This window comes from Polistes dominula, unplaced genomic scaffold (genome assembly GCF_049000335.1).
Source record: "Polistes dominula isolate Pdom_NZ unplaced genomic scaffold, Pdom_raw_medaka contig_79, whole genome shotgun sequence".
Taxonomy (NCBI): domain Eukaryota; kingdom Metazoa; phylum Arthropoda; class Insecta; order Hymenoptera; family Vespidae; genus Polistes; species Polistes dominula.
In genome coordinates, this window is record NW_028300916.1 from 412,999 (window position 1) to 438,728 (window position 25,730).

Genomic DNA, 25,730 nt, shown 5'->3' on the forward strand with positions numbered 1-25,730 from the left:
AACGAGATGTACAACGAAGAGTACACTTTCTTCTTATCTATTATATGTTAATTAGGAATATTTTTTATTGTTTTTTTCTTTCTCTTTTATGATTCATTAGTTTTTTCGGTAGATTTGTGTTTACGAGGGATATAAAATTAAAAAAAAATAGATAAACATATATATATATACATATGTATATATATATATATTTGTCGATCGCACAAATACAAACGAATATTATCATTAACCCTCGATAAAATTTAAGTAATCTCTGACACTTTTCTGTTTTTATATATACGCAATAAAAAGTGTCTGTTATTCTTTAAGAATTTTCAACGAAATTTTGTCATATATATATTTAAGAGCCTTTTCCTATCGTCGTCCTTTTTATTATTCAAATTATCTTTTTCAATGGCACGTAAATTTACGTAAATATTTTTGTAGATAATTTTTCTTAAGAACGAATTATAATAGATAGAAGCGTGCGCATAACAAGATTAGCACATTGATTGTTACCTTGGTACCGTTATTATCACTAAGATCACTGTTGTCTGTAGACACAAATCTAATTTTTAGCCTTTATTATATTTTTCTATTTTTCTTTATTCTCTTGTAATGTGTGTGTGTGTGTTCTTTTTTTTTATTTATAAATAATATTTTATAAACTACAAATTTTAGTAGAAAGAAAAAATATGGCAGTTGTTAAAGCAACAACTTGTAAAGAAGCGATACGACGTTGGGAGGAAGAAAACAAACAGGATCCTGCTACTGCGAAAGAAATTAATCTTAGTTTTCAATGGCTTCCTATAGAAAAAATGGACAATTCTTTAGCTTGTTTAACCGGATGTGAAAAATTATCTTTATCTACGAATATGATTGAAAAGATTACAGGTGAGAATTTATAAAAATAGAAATTTTATAGGGAAAATTGTATATATACATTTATTTCAATTTTAACTCGATGAAATATTAATTAAAATATATCCCATAAGTAATGGTTCGATTCGTATTAATATTTTCTATAATTTTTGTTAGAATTAAAATATGGATTTTTATTTAAAACAAATTGTTATGACTTCGTGTCTTGACAATTACGTCTAGAAAATAACTACAAAATATTTGTTGTTAAATTAATAGGATTAGGATTAGGAAAATTAATTCGATCATATCGGTTTAAAAAAATGAGCAACCATGTATATTTCGTAGGAATTGGAACATTAAAACATTTAAAAATCTTATCTTTGGGCCGTAATGTTGTTAAAAGTTTTTCCGGTCTCGAACCGCTTGGTGATACTTTAGAGGAATTATGGATTTCTTATAATTATATCGAAAAAATGAAAGGAATCGGTGCAATGAAGAATCTTCGTACGTTGTATATGTCTAACAATTTGGTAAGAGATTGGACCGAATTTGGCAAACTTCAAGAAATTACAAATATTCGAGATTTATCTTTTGTCGGAAATCCACTGTACGATAGTTTAGAGGTAGAACAAAATTCTACGTGCAAGAACATTGTCATTTGCGTATAAAAAAAAAAAAATTATCAATGATTTTATAACAATTTATTGTAGGTGGATCAATGGAGACTAGAAGTTGCACGACGTTTGCCATATTTAGAAAAATTAGATGGCGAGCCTATTATTAGAACCGAGGACAATACGTTTGCCAATCAATCGATGTTAATGAAAAACGAGGGTTCTCCACAAAATTCTAAAATTTCAGAAGATAATACGTCATAATTTGTTATTAATAGGTTATTTATATTACTCTTTATCTTTTCTTTCTTTTTTTTCATCAATAAGCAATAATTTTTATACATATATATCATTTATTTGTTCTCACGATACAAGATAGATTGTACATACGTTTTTGGTGGTCTGAAAAAAGCAAAATATACTAAGAAGTTCGATTTGATTCGATGCACGAAGTTTATATCAAGGTTAAAACATACGGTGTATAGGTATACCTATTATTTACTTAAACTTTGCTTTTTTTTTTTATATAAGGCGCGTCAGAGCTGTTAAGTGTTATTTTACATAACATCCTGATCATTTTTATGTATATAAGATACACGGGAAGGCGCAAAGTTATATATATAATTATATATACGTGCATTAGAAAAAATTGACGTGTATGCGCTTGAGATTAGTTTCTCTTTCAATTTTTTTATTCTCATCATAATCTTCTTTTTCTTCTTCTTCTTCTTTCTCCCTTTTTTCATATTTCTTATTTGATTTTTCTGATTTCCATAAAACCATACATCAAAAATGTATTTTTCTAAATTTGTTTGTCCCAATCATCACACAAAATACCTACTTCTCAACATTAAACGTTTTTGTTTTTTTTTTGTTTCTTTTTTTTTTCTTCATAAAATCGCATAAGAAAGATTAGAAAGAGAGAGAACAAATCTAGAAATAGTAGGAAAAATAGAGATTGTTCGAGCAAATAAAATTAGGCGTAAAACACCTTTTGTATTAAAAGGTGCGATTCCAAAGTTTTTTTTTTCTTTTTCACATTTACCATTTTTGGATCGCATGATTTTTCGATAGGATTTCTTTTTTTGTTCTTTTTTCTTTTTTTTTTTAGAAAGAGCCGTGTGCTAATAAGACGTGTCGTCGTGTTCTTTGAATATATGTGTCTTCGATTTCATCACACACATTATTTTTCTTATTATTTGTTACGTTTAAAATAAAATATCTTTCGACATTATTTTAATGAACATGCCACCATAATTTATTTCATAATCGGATCATCATTGTCCTGAATTTGAGTGGCATTAGAGAAAGATAGAATAAGTTAGATATATTTAATCGACGACGAGTGTAAGAAAAATATTCTTGTATATCGACCATTCTCTTTGTTTTTACTTCATTATTAACTTCTTTAAATATTATATATTCTCGAAACGCATTGCAAAATAGGTCGTATACACATATTAAGTAACGTTTCGAGAATAATAAGTAAGATCGATCATTTAGCGGCGATCCGAAAGAACATAGGTACATATATACATTGTACATATTACATTACGACAAAATCAGACGAGACGAGACGATACTTTTCATTTTTTTATTCTCATTCCTTTTACGCCTTTTTTTCTATTTTTTAGTTAATATCCTTCTAAATTCAGCAAATCGTACGTTCCGACTTGGACGATAATTTTTTTTTTTTTTATAAACATTTACCGTTAACTACATCACACAGACATATTTTTGTTTTTGGTTTTTTTTTCATTGTTTTCTATTATTTCCTCGTTTCAATCCATTCTTCAATTTTTTTTCTTTTTTTTCGAATAAATTTGTTTTGTTCGTCTTCTTCTTCTTCCAAAACAGAAAAATAAATTTTTCTCGATGCTATTTTCATTCTTTTTTTTTTGCTTCGCTTTCTTATCAAACATTGATTTATAAATTCAAACACGTGATTTTACACAGGACATTGGGATAAATTTACGTTAAATATCCAGAGAGAAGGATATCATAAACGAGTTAAGTTCTTTTTCGTTAGTTCATTCATAATCTCCATGTTGATATATTATCTTCTATCATCTCTTCTTCACCTGTGTATTTGATAGATTTTTATTCATTAGTGTGATGCCAACATTTTTATGATGTGGCGAATCGTTGTTTTTGTTTCTTTACGAAATCGAGGGCTAGTTTATCACCTGTTCTTGTTTCCAAAATTTGAAGAATTGGATGGTCTGAAATAGAAATCGAAAATAAAAATTGATATAATTTATAATCAGAGTAAATGTTACTACAAATTAATAATGTATTAATAATTTTTTCATTAACACGTTGGCTGCCGTGGGGGTTACCGATGACCGGCACTCGACTTGGCTACAGCGCCGTGGGGGCCATCGGTGACCGGTAACGCATAATGAAAAATTCATGTTGGCACCTTGGGCAAGTCACGTAAAATTCGCGCGGCAGCCAACGTATTAATAAATGATTTGAAAATCATTTGAAGTTGAATTTTTGTTGAAATTTATTCTAGTTGTAAAAGTATACTTACTTCGATTTTTTTGGTGCATTAATGGTAACTCAGTATGTTTGAGGCCATGAAAATTATCTATACTGGTATTAGTGTCAGCTACACCTGGTATCGTGCTTAATCCCAAAAATGCTTCACCAGCAAAATCGTTAGCTGTGAGTACATCGTGATCCATTACAGTAAATAATACTATAGCGTCAGGACTTTGACATTGTTCCACGCTTACCGAACTTTATATTTTAAACAAATAATTCAATCATTATATCATTCAACAAAATCAAATTCATTAAAAAGAAAATAAGAAATTGATGAGAAAATTGATAAACTCACAATTCGAAGCATTCGTCGAACATCGGATTCAAAGTTCTTTTCTTAACGTTAGTTTGTTGTTCAGCACAATGTTCAAATACTTTTCGTGGTAATAATTCAATAATTACAAATGGATCGCTAAAACCATTTGGATCTAACGGTATTACGTCTCTAGCATTGATCACTTCTACACAAAGCGAATCGTGATTCAAATATGCTCTTACTGTCAAAACACCATACTCGGATGTCACGGTATTCAATTGGTCCTAGAAAATATTCAATAAAACGAATTTGAAATATTTGGAAAAATTTGTGAAACAATTATTTTCTTTTATTTTTTAAGTTATCGTTACCTGAAGTCGTTGATAATAGTAACGATTGATAAGATAATTCGTATCCATTGTATGATACTTTAATCGTTCCTCCACATTTAAATAGTTACGACTATGAAGTATCCCTAAAGATAGACCCTTTTCATCAGCATGAAAAAATTTGGTCAATAGTAAAAGTGCTTCGTGCAATCTTTCGTAAAATACAGATGGCTTGTCCTAAAATAGAATCAATATTTTAATATTATCATTATTAATTGCAATAACTTTTAAAATCATTATTTATACAACGTACTCCTGCATTTCCATCCATTTGATTGCTCAATTCACTGAGAACAACCTCCCAAACGTCCTGTAAGACACGCGTAAAATTGACTGCTAAAAGAGCTGAATTAAGTGCAACCAAATGCATATCCAAATATTCCAATAAAGGATTGATTGCTTCTGATGTTGGTAAACTATCCGGTGACCAGGCAAGATGAAACATTGATTTCTTCAAAGATGGTCTCATCTGGACAATAACAACAATTTTATAGAAATTTTAAAGCCTATCATTATTTATAATATGGATCGTTTGTTTTGAAAGTGGTGGTGTGTGTTAGTTCATATATATGTATATTCTAAAAAATAATATTTAGCATAATTTTTTGTTTACCTTCGTGCCAATTCTCGAAACAATTTGATTAATGAAAAGTAACATTTGTCCCGGTGTTTGTTCCAATGGTAAAGTCAATACATTTCTCCATTGCACTCTAACAGAATCTCCAGCTTGATTTTCCAATTCAGTGAGAATTTCCTCAACCTTAAGTTCTTCTCCGAGATCTAATAACCATCTTCTTACATATTCTAAACCGTTTAAAGCTACGCACATCTAAACATACAAAAATGTATGTATTAGTAAAATATAAAATAAATATATATATATATATGTATTATAAAATATAAGAATAATTCATAATTTTGGTATTTCTATATTTTAAATTATTAATTATTTATTAATTATTAAACATACTTACAAACTTTAAGAAAAATTACTATGATTCGTTTAAATAATATAAAAATGTTGTACTCACTCAATATTATCTTCCAATGATATTACAAAGAATTAGTGAGTAAATTAAAAAAAAAAAAAAAATTTCTTTCTGATCAATTACCTCATCTGTAGTTTTGTATGGTGTCTGATCGTCATAATATCCACTGTCTGCTAATTTTTGATGTATTATTTCGGCATAGTGATTAGCAGGAGTACAGATAGCCTATAAAATATATAACTTATATATGATCATCAAAATATTGTTTTAAATAAAAATAAATGGAATAATTTCATTCAATCACTTACATCAATAACTTTTGAAACGAAACTGTACGATCCAACGAGATCTGGCCATGCTAATTTTTTCCAAAATTCTTTGATCTATAAATATATATTGAAAAAATTATTTAAAAATATACTACTGTTATCGTATTAAATGAAAATATAAAATATGTAATTACATTACCTGATAAAAGCACGCAGTAGCATCGATTGCAGATGTACAGTGTTTTACTATAAAATCACCTGTACAAATTCGATCCAATTCTGTAGCTCTTCGAATTCTTTGAAATGCTTTCAGTTTTGCTAAATCCAACCATTTGTCAACTGCTGGTCTAAATAACTCATAATATTTGCAAATTATCAGAGATTTCTGATCAGACAATGGTAACTTTTCCTTCATACTGAATATCAGAAAAAATTCAGAAATATTTAGTAAATTATTCTTCTTCTTCTTCTTCTTATTATTATTATATTGGATGAATGTGAATGAATTATACCTGACAAAATTTTGCAATGCTAGATAAAATTCAAAAATTGCTGTTCCAATTTCTGCACCTGGTGGTAAAACGTAATCTACATCGCTGTTTTGTCCATGAATTTGAAGACAAGCTGTAGTGACTCTTGCACCGAGTTCATTTTGAATCTGTCGGATTATTTAATGATTAATATTTTTTTTAATGCATTAATTATTGGTCATGTTTTTGTTTTCAAATATATCGAAATATAAACAAATATTTTGTCTCTGTCGCTACGTGAAATAATGAAATAAATTGTAACATAATTTATTGATTTAATTTAAAGAATTATTTTATTAAGAAAATGATAAATTTCAAATTCCAATTTTGGAGTTTATTTTAGAAATATTGATTATCGATTGAAAATATTTGTTTTATTGTAAAAAAAAAAATGTTATATCACAATATTGTGTCATGGTAGAAATTAGATTAATAATTGAAATAGGAAGGTAATGCAATTTTCAATAAATTCATGCATTTACTACTTAGCATGCATATCTAAATGACATACGTGCAGCACATACTGCAGTGCCAGTGTTACTTAACATTTATCGAGGAAATAAGTGAATTTCCGCTGAAAAGTAAAAGAATCTTTAAAAAGGTTTTAAGCACTATTCTCGGTGTCGATATGTAATTGTACATTAGTCTCTTGATGTATTGCAATTAAGACTTTGTATTAATAGACTACAAAGAGGTAATATATATATATATTATATAATATTATAAAGAAATAATGCTATAGTAAAAGATAAAGTGGTTTTTTTTACTAATATAAAAAATACTTTTTTTCATTTTTTTTTCTTCTTTTTCTTCTATAAAATCTATTTCTTTGAAATTGCATGACCACAGTTAATACAGAAGATGGATGTCAGGGTCGATAGGTGGTAATTCATAATACTTTGACATCTATAGGAAAATCGAAGAATATGGAAGAAAGAAAGAGACAAGGAGAGATTAACATTTTGTTAATCGACGTTAGAAAAGTACCTCGGAAGTGTTCTCCATGTGTTTCGTCACGTGTTCCGCCAGCTATGAAAAAACATTATGTGTACAATTAAATAATTATGAACCGATGGACACACAAATAAACTCTCGTGAATATCCTTTTTCAAATTTTCTTGTACACGGTAACAACGGTACATAATCATTTTCTTAAATATCGCAAGCTTTTCATATCTTGTAAATATATAAATATATATATGTGTGTGTATGTGGCACAAATATGTGTACATAATTGAATTGTAAATATGTAATATAACATCGATCGAATCTATATTTATGTAACGTCACAATATCGTGCTTTTCTTAAAATATTGACGTAATAATTAAAATAACATTATTTTTTTATAAATTATTTTATATATATATATAAATATATATTTAAAAAAAAAAAACAATAAAAGAGAGCATATAAAAAATACGATCGATGTCTGCGATCAAAGCGTCAAAGCCAAACATAGCACATCGAGCTCGACGAGGTCAAAAAAATGATAATTTTATATATAACATCGTGTGTTTTAATGTGGTCACGTGTAGTTTTTTTTTTCGCTGTGACGTAATAAACCCAGTAAATTTCAAATAATCCTCATCATTGATATTAATTACGTTCGTATACTAAATGCTTACCAATTTTTCCAACTGCTTGTAAACTATCGAAAAATATGGTACACCGTTTGTACTGAAAACAAAAGATATAAACATATATAATGAAAATTAATCAAAATATAAAATCCACTTTATGATTTGATAAATAACGCAATAAATATTATATAGGTATCTAAGCTTACCTTTCAAATAGAACATTATAATACATACGACCCTGTTCCAAATCGACCAATAGTGCCGTGACTAAATTTGTAAAATCTTGCAATACACGATCCGCATCTTGATCAGGTTCTTGATCATGATACATTGTTTGATGTCGTACATTCTCGTACCTAGATTTAAACAAAAAAATATGAATATTTGTATATTGTAGAAAAATATTTTCTAAACAGAAAGGAGAAATAAATTTATGCGTTTTTTTTTATCAATTGAAATGTACCACTCGTAAGTTCCCTTTTAAGGGCTGTTACAATTTCAACTCTTATTTCCTTGTTAAATGGACAACATAACGAAAATGCGTTCATGTTTGACAAAAGACCCAAACATCTGAAAATAAAGTAACAAAATATATTTGTAAATACAAATCTAATTGTTATAAGATAAAAAAATGATTCTCTTGTTCATCAAGTGTATTAAATAAATTATTGAAAATTTACCTAAGTAAATTTTCGAGTTTGGAGATCGATAATCGATGCAATGGTGGATATAACGTACGATGTTGTTGAATTTTTTTCAATGATACTTCTATAAAATCATTGAAAGAATCTGCCAAAGATTGTTCTTCGTCTCGCGATGAAGTTTCCGTTTTTTTCAAATGCCATAAACTATCCATTTCCTGAGAAATCATTTAATACAAAAATCAAATTAACTAAGCTCAACATTTTTCGTTAAAATATGAATATAATGAACAATTTGAAATGTTAACCTGAAGAAGACGATGTAAAACTTTCATATCGACACCTGGATGTTTTGAACTTGCTATCCATTTGATCATTGCTTGTTGCAATTCTGTGACGTCACCTTGCACTGCGTGTTGATGAAGAATTGTCAGTGCAGTTAATGGTAATTCACCTGTGAAGTTTTCCTACAAAAAAAAGAAAAAAACAATATAAAGTTCGTATAAAAACGTGATTATGTAAACAATTTATGTAAGTTGATTGAAATGTTTTGTAAAAATTCATTGAATACCCCTTGTTTGTTCATTTCGTGATCAAGGAACACGGTATAAAGTCTTTCCTGTTGTCTAAGTTCAGCCCAATTATCTTCTTCGGATGTTCCTCTATCTTCCCTTGTTGATAACCACAACTTTAATTTAATTCTACCTTGTATGTTGCTCCTTTGCGTTCTTGCTTCGAGTCTATACCAACTTTCCAATCCCGTGCTTGGAATATCCTAAAATATTTCAAAGAAAATACAAAAAATAATATTTGTTTTTTATTATTTAATTCAAATAATTTTCTAATTAATTATAAATAAATAAAAATATTATACCTGAAGTGGAATATTGACGCAACCTAAGAAATCATCTTGACTACCGGAACGTGCACTTTGTGCTATTTGTTTGAAAAATCTTCCAAGACCTTTAACACCTCGTACCTCGTTCAATTTACTTACGGCGTCGAATACCGAAGATTCGTCGTCGTGGTCCCTACCAAATGAACGAATTTTTTTTAATATCGTGATAATTCGTGTACATTTTAAGTAGGTGAAACCTACTTACGAAGACATACCATATATCGAGATGCAAGATATCCGTGCTGATATCATCGATGTCACTGGAATAAAATTATATTAAAAACGATTTTCAAAAATTCATTTGTTTACCTGGAAAATTGTTTATTTTAATCATACTTTAATCAATCAATAATAAAATGTATTTCAATATTTAACAAAAAGTTGAATACTTTATCGACAAATTGTAACAAAATTAAAATTAAAATTAAAATTGAAATATGAAATAAATAAAAATAAAAATCTAGAGATAATTTTTTACAAGCGAAATTTTTCTCTCCATTGAGGACTGAGTGTGTGCGGTTTCACTGTGGTAGCACGAATAAATTTGGCAGGAACCGCTCCGCTAAAAGATTCTCGATGTTCTCGTCTGCTGGTATGCTCTTTACGTTTGAATGATAATCTGAAACTGACATTCAATAAACATTTCGTCAATTTAATATCAGAATACTTTTATTTTCTTTTTTTTCGAACAACTTATCTCGATTAAATCGAGATATAAATTATTATTTTTCTCACAAAATATTTGACTGTTGTTTCACCATATTTTCGACGTCAGCAGGTATGAACCCTTATCGGTCGTATTTCACCTGACTTATAAATAAATGTATATTATTAATAATTCAATAATTAGTAATTTCATATGTTTGTAGTACTCCTTCAAAACAAAACAAAATCATTTCTAATAAATAATAAATTATTCTTATAATATTGAACAATATTTTTACACATTTATCGAAACCACTTACAACTTATAATTAATGAAAATTAACAATTTAAAAACCTGACGACCGATAAGGGTTAAATTATAAGATAACAAATAAAAAGAATTATTAGAAATTCACGATAGTGGGGTGACAGGTAAAAAATGTTTCAACAAAAAATTTAAACGATGACTATGTTCTATCAAACACTCTATGTTCACTCAGCACGGTATATTAATCGTGCTACTCTTTCTTTTTCTCTCTCTTTCTCTCTCTTTCTAATAACAGATGGCGTAGCTAGAAGAAGGGAGAATCATAGTACTACATGTGTGTGTGTATGTGTGTTAGTGCTTTCGTTTGCTATACTTCAAGCTAACGTGTAAAGTAAGAACAGAAGTTGTTACATCCGGTGAACCTTTTGTTATCATACGTCGCATTGTCCCTTCGTCAAGTGAGTTTGTTCGAGATAAATATTCGCGCTTTGTACCAAGTTCGATGATGTTACATGAAGCCGTCTTTCGTGGATTAGATATTTTAAACATGAATAGTCCTAGAAATATCCTATTAACGGTCCCACTTTTCTACGTTGCATTATAATGTATAAGTGATGGTAATTATGACAGTTGAACAAACAATAAGTCAAATAGAAATAATTATATTTATTTTATTTATATTATATTATAATATCTTTCATATTTTTTAGTTTTTCTTTTTGTCCTAATCCATACTGTTATAATTATTGTCACATATATGTGGGTATGTAAATATTTATTGCATAGATTAAAAATTCGATTAGAAAAATATTATCCGTGCTAATGTGATTAGTTTTTTTTTTCTTTGATTTATTTACATCGATCTTACCTATGATGTTTTCGAAGCTTTTCGTGATGGGAGTTATCGTTTTCACCACCATCGGATAATGCACGAGCCGCTTGTCTCGGTGAAGCTGGAGGTGTGTGAGGAGAATGAGCCGATAAATTTGTTTGTGGGCTCAGTGGTGCGCTCGTATTGCCAGGTTGTATGCCCAACATACAGTATGGATCACTGTAACCTATCGTAACGAAACGTACAAAGAATACAACGTATATAACCATACTCTTTTTCTAAGAGTCATTCATTATTAAATAGTATAGTTATATTAATTTACCGTTAGCGTCTTTAGCTTCTAATCCTTCAGCTTCGATAACTATTACACTTAGAACCACTATAGGGGGCTAGAATTTGTACGAGAAAAATGATTTTCTTATTTTTTGTTTTAAGAATTTGAATTCTTTGAATTTATATTCATTAATAATTTGAATAATCCTTAAATATTATATTCTCATTTTATTTCTAATAGATCTTTTTTTTCTTTTTCACTAATAAAAATAAAGAAAATTTGAAATAAAAATTGTATGAGGTAAGAAAAGTATACAGTTAACTTTCACAAAAGGATACAAAGGAAACTAACATAAAACAAAAATGAAAGGTAGGTTGATTTGAAAAGCCAACCTTCTCTTTCGAAGCAATATCAAGGTATCGTCGATGTTGATCCTGCGGTATACCAAACGCTTCCTGAGCGTAACCATAAAGGTCTTCTTTATAGTGTGCGTACTGACCCGTACTTGCTCCCACAGTATTCGCGATCGTATACAAAACTTCGACGTATAATTTTTCGATCTGAACAAAAGAAACATACCACGTAAAGTTTTTTTAGAAAAAAAGAAAAAGGAAAGAAAATAAAAAAATGTTTTCTCGCGATAAAACCTCTTCTTTGTTGATTCGACGAGAAAGATAAGAATTTATATTGACATCTCCGGAAGATGGTGGTGCATCCTTGGCACGAGCTTCAACTTCTTGAAGTGCCACCAGTCTACGATTTTCTTGTCTCCACGATAAAGCAGTGAAACTCTCGAAAAATGAGCCATCTGTTTCTTGAACACTGAAAACAACAAAATTGTAAATTATTATATAACACATATTTTCATTTCACACCTTAATTATACTCATCTTTTATAATTTCATATAATACCTAATTCAAGTACGTATAATTCTTCTTTTATTATATTTACAGTGAAATATAATTATTTCAAGATTTAACAAATTAACGGATTTGACAAAGTAATCCTAACGCATATAATATAATTCGTTATCGTTTAAAACAAAAATAAATCTACACTCGACATTATATTTCCATAGCGGGAATGTCTCCGCGCACCTTGCGTCAAACATACGCCCTAATGCACTAATTTATTCCAAGCACCGATACCTCAATATATACATCGTATAACAGTCTTGTTATTAATAGACAACAACTCTCTCCCTTTTGTATATACTCGTATATATATATATAACACATTATAAGACCATGGACTGTATATTTGTTCTTTTAAAAGCAAAGTACCCACGTGATTCTTCGTGCATTAAATTTGTCGAGGATTAAGAAGACTCCTGTAGCTATACTTAAAATAGGAAAACGGAAAGCGTCATTATTTCTGAATTTTTTTCTTTGTTTTTCTTTTTTTTTTGCTTTTTTCTTTTTTTTGCTTTTTTTTCTTTTTTTTTTTTTGCTTTCTTTCTTTCTTACTCAACGACCAAATTATTTACGCAATCATAAACACGATAAACGTTTGCTCTCTTCTAACGAGAACTTAGCACGTAATTTTTATTTTTTTTTTTTTTTTTTAACACGTTCTATAATTTGCACGTAATATATTACTATAAAATGGTATACGATTTTATATTACAAACAAAACACATAATTCAAAGATCATAATTATCAAAGAAAAGATTTAAAATAATAATTTTTTTCATGTTTATATCATTGAAAATTGGATTTAATTTGATTAAATTCATTTTAAATAATTAACTCAATGTTACGTAATATTGTATCGATCATGCTTAATCTATATCAAATAATAATTTATTAGATAAAATCAAATAATCTAAAGTTAAGCTTTAAAGTGTATATAAATCTTGGAAATTGCAATTAGTATTATACAATTATTATGTGATTCTCGATATGAATGGCATTGAACAGAAAAAAAAGAAAATGATTTTTAAAATCGAAGGACACCATCAGGGAATGGATGAATTATAAAAAAAGAAAAAGAAAAGAAGAAGGGTGAGAGAAAGAGGGAGAAAGAAAGAAGAAAAAAAGTAGATAAGAATCTCTTGGAAAGAATTGTCCAATCGTGCATTTATTTCTGTCATGTTCATAGATATACACAATACTATATTCCCCGAAGTAAATAAGAAGAATATCGATGCGACCTCGGCAGGCATTCTTTTGGTATTTCAAATCCGAATCGATTTTTCATTTCGATTATACATATATATTTTATTAGGATGCTCGTTGATTTAATATGATTTTAAACTATTTAATGCGGACAAACAATATCAAATTTGTAATATACGTAGGTTGGAACTTAAATAGTGGTAACTATTTATTCACAACCGATACAAAAGAGTTACATGTTTGCACCTGTTACTGTCCTTTAAAGTAGTCACCAGCGTTGTGTAGAACCCGTTGCCAGCGATTTAGAAGGCTTAGTATACTGTTAGCAGAGCCTGTTCTGTTGATGGTGCGAATGGAGCAGTTTACTGCCTGTCGAATCTCTGGAACAGTTCTGAAGCGAATGCCACGATGGGTTCCGCATGAATTGACGGAAATGCAGAAATGGATGCGTTACGATGCTGCTCAGATGCACTTGGAGCGCTATGAGCGCGAATGAGAGGCTTTCTTAGGCCGTAACACTGGATGAGACATAGCAGTAGCCCGCTTCATTCGCACCATCAACAGAACAGGCTCGCTGACGGTATACTACGCCTTTCACATCGCTGACAACGGGTTCTACACAACGCTGGTGACTACTTTAAAGGACAGTAACAGGAGCAGACATATAACTCTTTTGTATCGGTTGTGAATAAATAGTTGCCACTATTTAAGTTTCAACCTACATATATATAATATATAAAAATTCAGTATTCAGTATAAAGAAGATACGAGTATATTAGCTACGTAGTCAGATTCTGTCTCTCAGTTGCATTACTTGCTTTTGATAGAAACGTATATTTATAGAATAGACGACTAAACTTCTAATAATCGTTCCTTCTTTTTAATATTTTTCTTTGATTTCTCTTTCTCAATATCTGTTTTGAATGCATTCGTAAATATCTTTATTTTCTTTTAAACCCTTTTATAAAATATTGATTCAATACAATACCGGATTATTGAAATTAAAAGTAATACGAATTTTTAATTGTAATTTTTTAATAGAAACAAAAAATAAACGAACGCGTTTCCGCTTCATCGCATTTAACTAATAAATAAATAATTAAACAAACAAACATTTGAACCGTCTACGGGTCAAAGCAATTACTTAACTCCGCATTTTACAATTTTTTGCACGTTTAATTGATACGTAATTTTTTGATTTCAAATAAATTTGTTATAATAAAAAATATTTGCTATAATAAACAAAACTTACGTGTTTAATAATTAATTGTATTATTTTATTTCTATAATAATTTTTTTGGTTTTTTGTTTTGTTTTTTACCTCGATCGATATTTGACTAATGAGAAATTTACTTTTTAATTGGAAATAAATCTTACAACGTCGTAAATATAATCTTTGTTCGTGTGTACGCCATTATCGTGTAGAAAGATCTCTCTCGGATATTTTCTTACCAATTTATTACTTATAAATAGTGATTAGAAATCGGAGAATGAAATAGATATTGAGTTTGTTCGTAATATAGATCGATAATTGTATGTAACTCGATTTCTTAGAAATAGTCGGTGGTGGTGGTGTCGAATTACAAGGAATCTCGTATATTTTCAGAGTTCATTCATGCCAGACGCGTCTCGATGGCAGTTAAATTCATTATCCTAGACATTTGTTCATTTCCTATCCAGACAAATCTTACCCGATCGTCGCCTCAATGTCTATTGGATCATATTCTACTGAATTAAACTTGTTTCTCCTGATTGCCCACTAACATGTATATATGTACAAAGAATTGATTAGTTTCTTTTTCATTTTATTCCCATACTGATTTTTACTCAAAGAAAATTCCAATAGATATTCTATGCTGGTAAGAATAAACTTGCATATCTGTGAAATCATTTTTTAAATTATTCGTGTAATGAAAAATTGTTTAATACAAAAGTAGTTACTTTCAAAGGATCCAAATGATGGTCCAATCAGTTTTTATTGTATGCAAGGAAATTTAACAATTTATTAAATCAATTTTGTTTCTTTTAATGGAATTATATATATATATATTTCTTTTTTTGTGATATTACAGATAAAAAGATCATTTGATTTTAATTAAAAATATATTTATATCTATGTTGGTTATAAATTTGATTATTATACTAAAGATATTTTACAATATCAAAATATGCAATTTTTGCATTGAACAATTTTTTCGTAAAAGGTATAATTTCCAAATTATTTAACTTGTGCAAAAATTCATCCCATATATATATAAAATACGCATGCATACATAAATATCTAAGTATGTTAAGTTCCTTTCGCTATTATTATCTAGATATACTATATCAATATTGATGATAACCTTGAAGCTTTAACAAGGTTTCTTTTGATGACATGTTCTTACGATAAGAGGAAAAACAAGAGATAAAGAAAATAGGTTCATTTTTCATGTTGGTAGTGCGAAATTCCTATCTCGTTGCCATTTCGTATATTCCCATTTGCAACAGGTGCTTCTCCGTGGGACGATAACCTTTGACCATCCTTCATCATGAATAAAAAAGTATCTAACAAGCACGTATTATCTCTCTTTCTCTTTCTCTCTCTCTCTCTCTCTCTCTCTCTCTCTCTCTCTCTCTCTCTCACTTTCTCACTCCCTCTCTTTCTGACGTAAAAATGTATACATATATAGATATAGGAATCAACTTTGATTATATTCTCGAAATGTTTCCTAACTATTGAATTATATCACGACACGAGCTAATATTTTATTCAACATTTCAATTTTATCAAATAAAAAAAAGTAAAAAATATATTTCATTTGAAATAGAATATCTCGAAATATTTAATTTCGATTATACAAATATTTCTCAATCGAATTTTTATTATTTCAGTATATTTATTTAATTAGAAGTTTTTTTTTCTAACAAAATAAAACAATGATAAATAATATTACGCTATGTTACTTATTTAATCGTACGAAAAATGTGTGAATTTCTTCAAAATGATTTTTTCGAAACTTTTTTTTTATTTACATTTGAGAATCCGGTTAAAAATAAAACGTTACTCGTATTTATTAAGTGTAATGGAAACTTTTCAAACCCTTACAATTTCATTGCTGTGATCTTACTATGGATTCTTAATTAAAATCTTAAATTAATTTAAATCCCAGGCCAAAGTAAACAATTTAAATGACGTTGATCGTGTCATTGATTAAATATAGTTCTTTTTTTTTTGTTTTGTTTTATTATTGAGTTACTTTGTAAGCTAGTTCCTGAGAAGTTTCTTGATAAAAAAAAAAATTGAAAAAGTAATAAAAACTTTCCGATGCATCGAAATAAAAATGTTCAAAGAGGTTGAATGACTTAAACTTACCCAGAAGTAGCTTGTATGTCAAATTCTGGCCAGGATGGTCTACGACGACAAAACATGAGTGGTGGTCTATCTGAACTCGTTCCAGCGGTACTTCGACGAAAGGAACCAACTCTTCGAGGTGAAGGGGAATTTCCAGAACTTTGACCGCAAACAGAACCACAAACCAAACCATCATTCGCAGCGGCTGCTGCTGCTGCTGCTGCTGCTGCTGCTTGTGCAGGATGAACGCTCAATCCCGACGGAACCGAACTGTCAAGAGTACGTCTTCTTGAAAGTGAACGAACTTGTGAGGATGTAGAAAGTGTCGTTCCTGGCGGTGGTACCACCTAAAACAAGGAACATATCGTGAAGAATTTACACATATTTCGACATTTTGTTAATGTTTATATTTTTTTTTTATTTATGTGAAATATCTCGTGAGAATTATTAGCTGATGGAATACATTTTATTACGATTTTTTTCTTTTTCATATGAAAAGAGGAAGTCGAATTTATTTTCTTTCTTTTTTTTTTTGTCAGTAAAACCATATATTTTTCTTTTCAGAGTAGTAAGTTGGTATTTCTTGAGATGAATTCAACGGCGTGTTATATGAGGTCATTTATTATATAAGGAAATGTGCTAAATTTGTAAGTTCGTAAGAAGAGTAAGCACATGCTCTCTAGTTGCCTGTAAAACAGGATGCTGAAATATATAACTGTGTAAAACTTGAACTTATCAGAAAAGTATCTTGTATAGGTACCAAGGGAATACAATGAAGAGTTGATTGATGTCTACTATTATAAATAATGTTATTATTTTGTAAGTTTTGAAAAAGATTAATCCAGTATTCTCTAGTCGCTTGCCATTAAATTGCATACTAAAATATATCAAAATAAAAGGTGAATGTTAAGTAATTTGATCGATGCAAATAAAAACAATAAGATATCTGATATTATTTGACATCTATAGTAGGTACCTTGGGAAAGCCATGAGGAGTCGATTGATGTGTACTCGAATTGTCATTGACGATACTTCCGCTAGAACCGCTTCTACCTGTCGTACTAGCAGAGTCCTCTCGACTGAAGGAGAATCTCTTAGGGCTGAGATTGAAGCTCGCCACACTGTCGCTCACGTATTGCTGGAGAGAATTGAAGAAGCTCATTTTCAAGATTTCTTTCCTTCTCTTACTCTTCTTCACTTCCTCTCTCTTTCTCTCTCTCTCTCTCTCTCTCTCTCTCTCTCTCTCACTTGATCTTGTCACAATCTTTGATAATTTTCAAGCGACAATAATCATTTCGATCGTTATTTTCGATCGATCATTCTCCGATCATTAAACAAATTTTTTTTACGAATATCCTGGTGAATTACAAGAACACGAATGACGAGACAACGACGACGACGACGACGACGACGACGACGACGATGACGGCGATAATAATAATGATGATGATAATGATATTGATTTAATCCAAAATCCATCAACACTTTTTTCACTTTCCGTTCTTCTTCGTCGACATTGAAGCTTCATTTGAGTTGTATCCTTTTCTTTAGAAAAGATCATCTTTCCGAGTAATGGTAAATCATTGAGGCTTGTCTGTAAATTAAAATAATACTGAATGTCATCAAAGTCTTTTTTTTTTTGTATTTTATGTAAAAACTGTGCAAGTTGATGTATCATTTTTATCTAAGCACGACAATAGACAAAAATCACTAAACCATTGAAAAGGGAACTGAATTGAATGCAGGAAGAAGAGGTGTCTATCTGCTACCGGGAAAATTAAACTAGGCAAGAATAACGTGAACGTTATCGTTGCGGTTTTCCGTTCTTCTTGAAAACGTATTACGTGTACAAATGGAAATGCAAATGAAAAGAAGAAATGAGATCTTTTTCCCTTGAATGGTTAAATTACAATTTCAAATGGTTACTGTAGTATTGACATTTTTTTCTTTCTTTTTTTTCCTTCACTTCTGGATGAATCTCAATTAATCTATTATTATTTATTTTTTTATTTTATTAGTTAAATTTTTGTTTTTAATTTTACCATCGCGATAAAACTTCCTTTTATTTTTTAACAATTATTGAATACAAACACGTATAAAAATAAAAAGAGGTAAAAGATCTTTCTCATATTTGTTAAGTGTTTTTATTGATTTATTTTATAGTTAAATTTTATTAAATTACAGCGTTAAAATTTGAATTTTCATTATTTATTATTATACTATATAAATAGTTAAAATAGAGTTTATCCTTTGGGAAAACAATGAACTATTATAAATGAAATAAATACTGAACGATTTGTAATAGTTAAAATAGTTTATCCTTTGGGAGAACAATGAACTATGTTATTATGAATGAAATAAACAATGAATTATTTATAATAGTTAAAATAATTGATCCCTTGGGAAAGCAAAATGAAAATAATCATATTTATATAGTTGAATATCAAGAGCAATCGCATGTTTAACATCTGACCCTGAAACGTGTTGTGTTACCTTGTTCGTATCAAGATCTTTGGGTTAAGCTTTTCTATGTCCGTCGAGGATTGCACTCAAGTTGGTGAGAACGTTGATGAGAACGTTGATGAGAACGTTGATGAGAACGTTGGTGAGAACGTTGTTGTCTCAAAAGCAAGATCATTCGATATGCGCATTACTTATTGACCGTACAACTAAACAAAAGACGTTACATCGTGAAATCGATTATCATCGAAATTCACGATTGCCTCGTTGACACACTTTTCCTGCTCCTACACTAATATAAAAGCCACCCCCGTTCCTTTGATTCTTTGAAACAATCATTTCAACGACTCCGACTTTGATTATGTTTCTGTTATGATTTTCTAAGAATGACACAATGAAAGATATACTATGTGATGTAGAAAATACCTTTCAAATATTACGATGATAACATTTAGAATTGAAAACAAATTGAATCAATCACACGGACATTGATTTCGATTTTATGCAATTTTCAACGCTCCAATGACCAATTGTTTTTATTACGATAATTAGGTGCAAATTTAATTTTCTATTTAAATTGAAGTTATAGACAAAGAAATATAATAACACGCGCGTGTGTCTCGTGTGTAATTGGTTTACACAAATTATTTGTTTAAGCTATTATTTTCAAGTTTATAGAGAAGAACGTGTACGATATACGGTACGATATACGGTACGATATACGGTACGATATACGGGAAAATATCTCTTGGTGAAATTCATGGAGTTGTCTGTTCGCGTTGGTAGGATAACAACGAATTCCAGAATAAAATTGATATCAATCTATAATATTTTATCGGATACGCCCTTATCGTCACTTTACAGAACAGGCATCGATTTAACGCACCGATAAATTTCTCGACCATGTAAATATCGATAGCACACTTTCTATCGTTCTTCTCGTTTCGGATTTTCTATTAAAAAAAAATCAAATAAAATAATAGCTTGTCACGTTTATACAGGACGATACACAAATAAATTTGACCACGTTATTATTATTTATTATTTATAGTATAAACCGTCAAAACAAATTGTGTCATTTGTTAATATAGGAAGATTCAACGAAACTTATTTTCTTCCTTTCTTTTCTTTTTTTATATTTCAAAAGATTAATTAATTTTATTTCCGACATATTTCAATGAGAAAATAAAATTATACAAAATATTGGAAAAAGTTAGTCAACTTTACATTAAAAAGTTTCTTTATTAAGTATGTATTATATATAACATATATATCTCTACTCATTAGGAAAAATAAAATACTCGAGGATAAATATTTAGCGTGAAAATGATTCCTTTCAAAGCCATGAAACGTTTACTTTATGACTCGTTTAACACAATAACAAACTAATCTCACAAACTTGTCGCGAATAAGTTGTGTTCAAAATTATCAATTGTTTATAAAATCATACTAAGTAAACGTAACACTAATTGTAGTCGCAATTTAACGTGCAATAAAATTAACGTCAGTTTTTTTTTTTTTAATGTCTTTTAATGAATAAACTTAAACTCATAGATACATACCTAATTATATTTACTCATACATGCATGCATTGTTTCAAATGTTCATAATAATATTATTATGTTTCTTGTAACTATGATTCGTAAATAATGTAAAATATTTGTCCTCCTTCTTTTTAACTTTGTTTTTTGTTTCTTTCTACATTTTTAGTTTCTTCTTTACCTTTTTTTATTTCTTTTTTTTTTTTTTTTTGTAAATTTCTCGAACATCAAGATAATGTCATTTATTTTTCGTTTTTTATTTCTTTTTTTTTCGAATAATAATAAAAGTTAAGAAAAGAACGATGAAGAAGTGGTGTGGTGTCTTTCGATCGGCAAGGAAAATCGATAAAGAACCATTGACTAACCAACCACTCCATCACGTGGATGTACACTAGTACTACCTACGTTTACTTTACCATCTTCATGACCCTTAGCGATTTTCTAACATTGGATCCTACGTAGCTTCCTTCTATATAGTACTTTCTTATATAGTTGATCTTAAATCGTAATAAAAGATCAATAACAAGACAATCTGAGAGCACTCGGTGTTATACGTAAGTTTGTGTGTTCTTGATCGTCAAATGAACAAATAAAATGACAAAGAAAAATAAAAATAGAAATAATATTAGACAATTATTTAATCTAATTGATAGAAACTATTTTTTGTTTCATTACATATATATATATATATACTTTATATATTTTTGTTATATTCAAAGTTCTATAAAACTTGTTTAAAATACTGAAAAAAATATGATTATAGAAAAAAAAATAATAAAAAAAAAATAAAGCAAGTTATTTTTATCAGGCGTTTTTAATTCGTTCGTTTGATAGCATCTAAAAAGTTATATAGGAAAAATATTTTCTTCATTTCTTCGCAATCGAAAGAATTATTTAGCTATCTATTTTTAGATGAGTGACCCCGTATATAGAAGTGTCCTATTCCTAAACTCGTATAACGTGAGCGCACGTACTCCTAAACACGTTTCTCTTAGAATAAGTAAGTGTTTGAGTTTAGTTCTATCGATTGGTGTAATAAATTTTCGTTACATTCGCCAAGAGTAAGAATTAGTTTTTTTCTTTTCCCTAAATAACTCTAGCCAAGCATAGTGTAGAAAACTAATAGATATAGAAAAGAAATTTTAAAGGAAAAAAATATTTTGAATGGAAAGTGAGACGACACTTTTGACACAAAACACGAAAACTTGCTGAGATTCATCCTATCGATAAGTTTGACTACTAACTCTATCCACTAATATTCGTTCTAGAAACAGGAAGGAAAAGCAAAATAAAAGAATAATAATAATAATAATAATAATAATAATAATAATAATAAATAAAAAAAATAAAACACGACAGGGTGACGTCGAACATGCCAAGTCGCGTGTCCCCCTTTTCAGAAATAGCCAATAAGCGCTAGTAATTAGCAAGTATATTACGTTTCGAAGGTACACGAACCCTGCAATTAAATTTTTCTTTTTCTTTCGTGAGATTGTAGCAGTGAAAAAAAGAAGAAGAAAAAAACACATTAGAAAAGAAAAATGAGATTCGGAAAAAAAGAACGTACGTTTGGCGTTTACCAAACGTCAAAGTCCACCACCGTGCATAAAATTGCTAAAAAGAACAAAAACTCAATTATTTTTTAAATCTTTTATAGATTGTGAAGATAATAAAATCATTTTATTTTATTTTATTTTATTTTGTTTTTTCGTTTTTCAACAAAATGTCAATTAATCTCGGTGATGCAACAATGTGCGTACTTTTGTAAAAACTCGTTTTAACAAATTTTACTCTGTAATATTTTGCATTTTAAAGGTCATGCCATTGTTTCAACTATAACATTAGTTTTGCAACATTTTGAAAACATTTTCAAGACCGATGATATTTACCATATAAATTAATATAATTTAAGGAAATTTATTCATTTGATCTTTCGAATTTAATCAGAACGAAATATTCTTATAAGAAACTTGCTATACATTTTTATTATTATTATTATTATTATTATTATTTCAGTTGCAAGAGTAATCGTCAAACGTTAAAAAAAAATCTTATAGCGTTTCTTTAACATATTATATACTAAAAAAAAAAAAAAGAAATAAAATAACATTATCCAAATAATAAAAGAAAAATAAATAATATATTTGAAACATTCTAATTTTGGTATTGTTTAGTTTTGGAATCCACGTCATTATCGAGTGGTGCTCTCGTTTCATTTCGTATACATAATATTTCAATGTATCTGCCAATAATCATGAAAAGAAGGTGAAACAAAATCAAAATGAAAGAAATGCAGATGAACTGTTAAGTTTTCTTTAGAAAAAAGATTATCGGTGCTTTTAACGAATCCTTTTCATAACTCGAAAATTCGATAATTATTAAACGAATGGAAAAGTATTTTTTTTTCGTTGATATCCTCATGTTGATATATCATACGAAGTTTTTTCCCGAGTGTTTTATTTTTTTTATCCTCTCTCCCTCCCATCCTCTTCTTTTCTTTATATCTTTTTCTCTTTTTTTTTTTTTCGTAATTTCCCTTTTATTTTTTCATCGGGCAAAAGATCGACAGCTAATCATCCTATCGCAAAATAAAAAGTAGAACGTAGTCACGCGAGGTTGTTGGGAAACACACACGCGTCAAAAATGATCGATATTTACAAAGCTATGTATACGCAAAAGTTAATGTTTTTCTTTATTTCTTTTTTTTTTATAAACGAATGTTTTATTATACGCATATGAGATGGAAATACGTTGTTAAAACTATATCTATCACGGTCCTGTGTACAATTATTTTGACCAATAAATTGGCACAACTAGTAAGTACGCCATTATTATTAAGGTCAAGCAAACTGTCTATTACATTATTTGACAATATTTAACTAGAAAAGAAAAAAAATATAAAAAATCATCGAATTTCATTGTAGAAAAAGTTTGTTAACGATTCGAGAAAGATAATAATAAAGTACTATATACGCTTAAACCTGTTGAGCGAAGTTTATCGATACGATATCGATAACACGTTTACGTTTCGTTACTTTACGTTACGTGCTTGTTAGTATTTATATACTACATATATATATACGAGATATATCCCGATTTGTTGGAAGAAACATTTGTATCGTTAGATCGAAATTAATTGTGTCGCACGATTTTGTTTATTTGCTCGTGCATCCCTCCCGCAGTTGAAATTGAAAAATTATTTTGCAAAAAATTATTACGTCGATTGATACGAACAAATATTTTACCCCGACGAACGTTTATCTTCGATATTTTTTCTTTCTTTTTTTTTTTTATTTTATTCATCGCCATCACCCTTCCCCCTTCCCCTAAGCCTCGCCCTCTTTTTTGTTTTTTTACTTTTCTTTATCTTTCTTTTTTTAGTTGCTTGCTGCTTCCGTTACTCCGTAGGTGAATTTTTTCGTCCCAATAAATCTTTCATTTGCATCGGTTTCGTGAGGGAGAAAAGGCGTATCGTATCGATATTGGAATACGGGTGGTCCATAGTAGTAGCTTTAATGCAAAGGGTGCCTTTGGCGTTTGCAAAATCGACAATCGATTTTACGGATCTAGGAATTGCATCGACGACGACGACGACGACGACGACGACGACGACGATGACGACAGCCATCATCTGTCTATTCAATTTTGTTTTCTTTTATTTTTTTTATTCTCTCTTTTACCCTCGTGTACGATGAGAAACAAACTTTAAATTTAGAAATGACAGATCATTCTCTTCGTTTTATTTTTTTATTTGTTTGTTTGTTTGTTTGTTTGTTTGTTTGTTTGTTTGTTTATTTGATAGAACAATTAATCAACATTAAAAAAGAACAATTTGATAATTTTATTATTAAGCGAAGGAAGTATAAATTGGATTAGCAATAAATGAATGAATAAATAAAAAAATAAATAAATATAATTAATTATAGAGTAAGTAAACTAATGAATATAATTTTGTAAGTAGCTTAATGAAATTTAAACGACATAAAAGAATCGGTCGACCCTTTTGTAATGGGATAGCAGTGTTGGCATGGTCTTACGGAAATTTCAATTAGTGTATCCTACTCGAAAGCTGCCATTTCAATCGAATTAGTACAATCTAAGCACATTTTACGCATTTTAAATCAAGCTTTTTATTTCCCCGAAAGTAAAAAAAAAGAAAATAAAAACAAAATACGCTCATTTGCTATTTAAAAGAAAAAAAACGACAAAGTACACGTACACAAATGCACACGCGAGCGCACTTCCACGCATAATAATTAATAATCACCGTAGTAATAATTCTATATATTTCAAAACTCTGATTTTGCATCGTTAAAGTGAAAAAAAAAGGTTAAAACGTTGCAACAAAAAGAACCGTGGCACGAGCCACAAAGACTCGAACGATTTGACGAGATAACAAAGAAAAAAAAATAAATAAATAAAAAAACAAACGAAGTTTTCAGTGAAGATGTAAAAAAGAAAGAGAAGAAAAAATTTGCAATAGTTGGGGGTTACTCACCAAAGAAGAATGTGAGTTAGCGGTCGAATGATGATCCTACGATAAAATTGGATGTGTCCCAACAGAGAAAGAGAAAGAGAGAAGGCTAAGATCTGTTGGATACACGAGGGGGGTTGGTAGGTATCCTAAGAAAGAGGGATACTACCCTGTCGCGCGTTTCCGTGCGAGAAAACGTGCACGTCGACGCAAGCAGCGAAAAG

The 25,730-nt window shown here is 29.4% G+C and overlaps 2 protein-coding genes across 2 annotated transcripts; one reads left to right on the forward strand and one right to left on the reverse strand.

Annotated features, from left to right (window-relative positions):
• Positions 1-16: 16 nt before the first annotated feature.
• On the forward strand, positions 17-3,176 carry LOC107074310 (dynein axonemal light chain 1). The gene is made up of 3 exons (XM_015335634.2): positions 17-873; positions 1,189-1,466; positions 1,554-3,176. The coding sequence occupies exons 1-3, from the start codon at positions 675-677 to the stop codon at positions 1,719-1,721; spliced, it is 645 nt and encodes a 214-aa protein (XP_015191120.1). The 5' UTR covers positions 17-674; the 3' UTR covers positions 1,722-3,176.
• unc-13-4A (BAI1 associated protein 3) lies at positions 2,534-25,730 on the reverse strand. The gene is given in 28 exon segments (XM_015335631.2): positions 2,534-3,679; positions 3,994-4,202; positions 4,303-4,547; positions 4,635-4,829; positions 4,906-5,121; positions 5,266-5,481; positions 5,765-5,866; positions 5,950-6,024; positions 6,110-6,326; positions 6,423-6,568; positions 7,428-7,469; positions 8,067-8,118; positions 8,228-8,377; positions 8,485-8,503; positions 8,506-8,591; positions 8,702-8,880; positions 8,971-9,129; positions 9,234-9,437; positions 9,537-9,693; positions 9,776-9,820; positions 10,039-10,185; positions 11,342-11,531; positions 11,628-11,694; positions 11,972-12,139; positions 12,227-12,401; positions 17,053-17,378; positions 18,008-18,625; positions 25,531-25,730. Coding segments are annotated over 27 exon segments (4,068 nt in total). The 5' UTR covers positions 18,194-18,625; positions 25,531-25,730; the 3' UTR covers positions 2,534-3,584.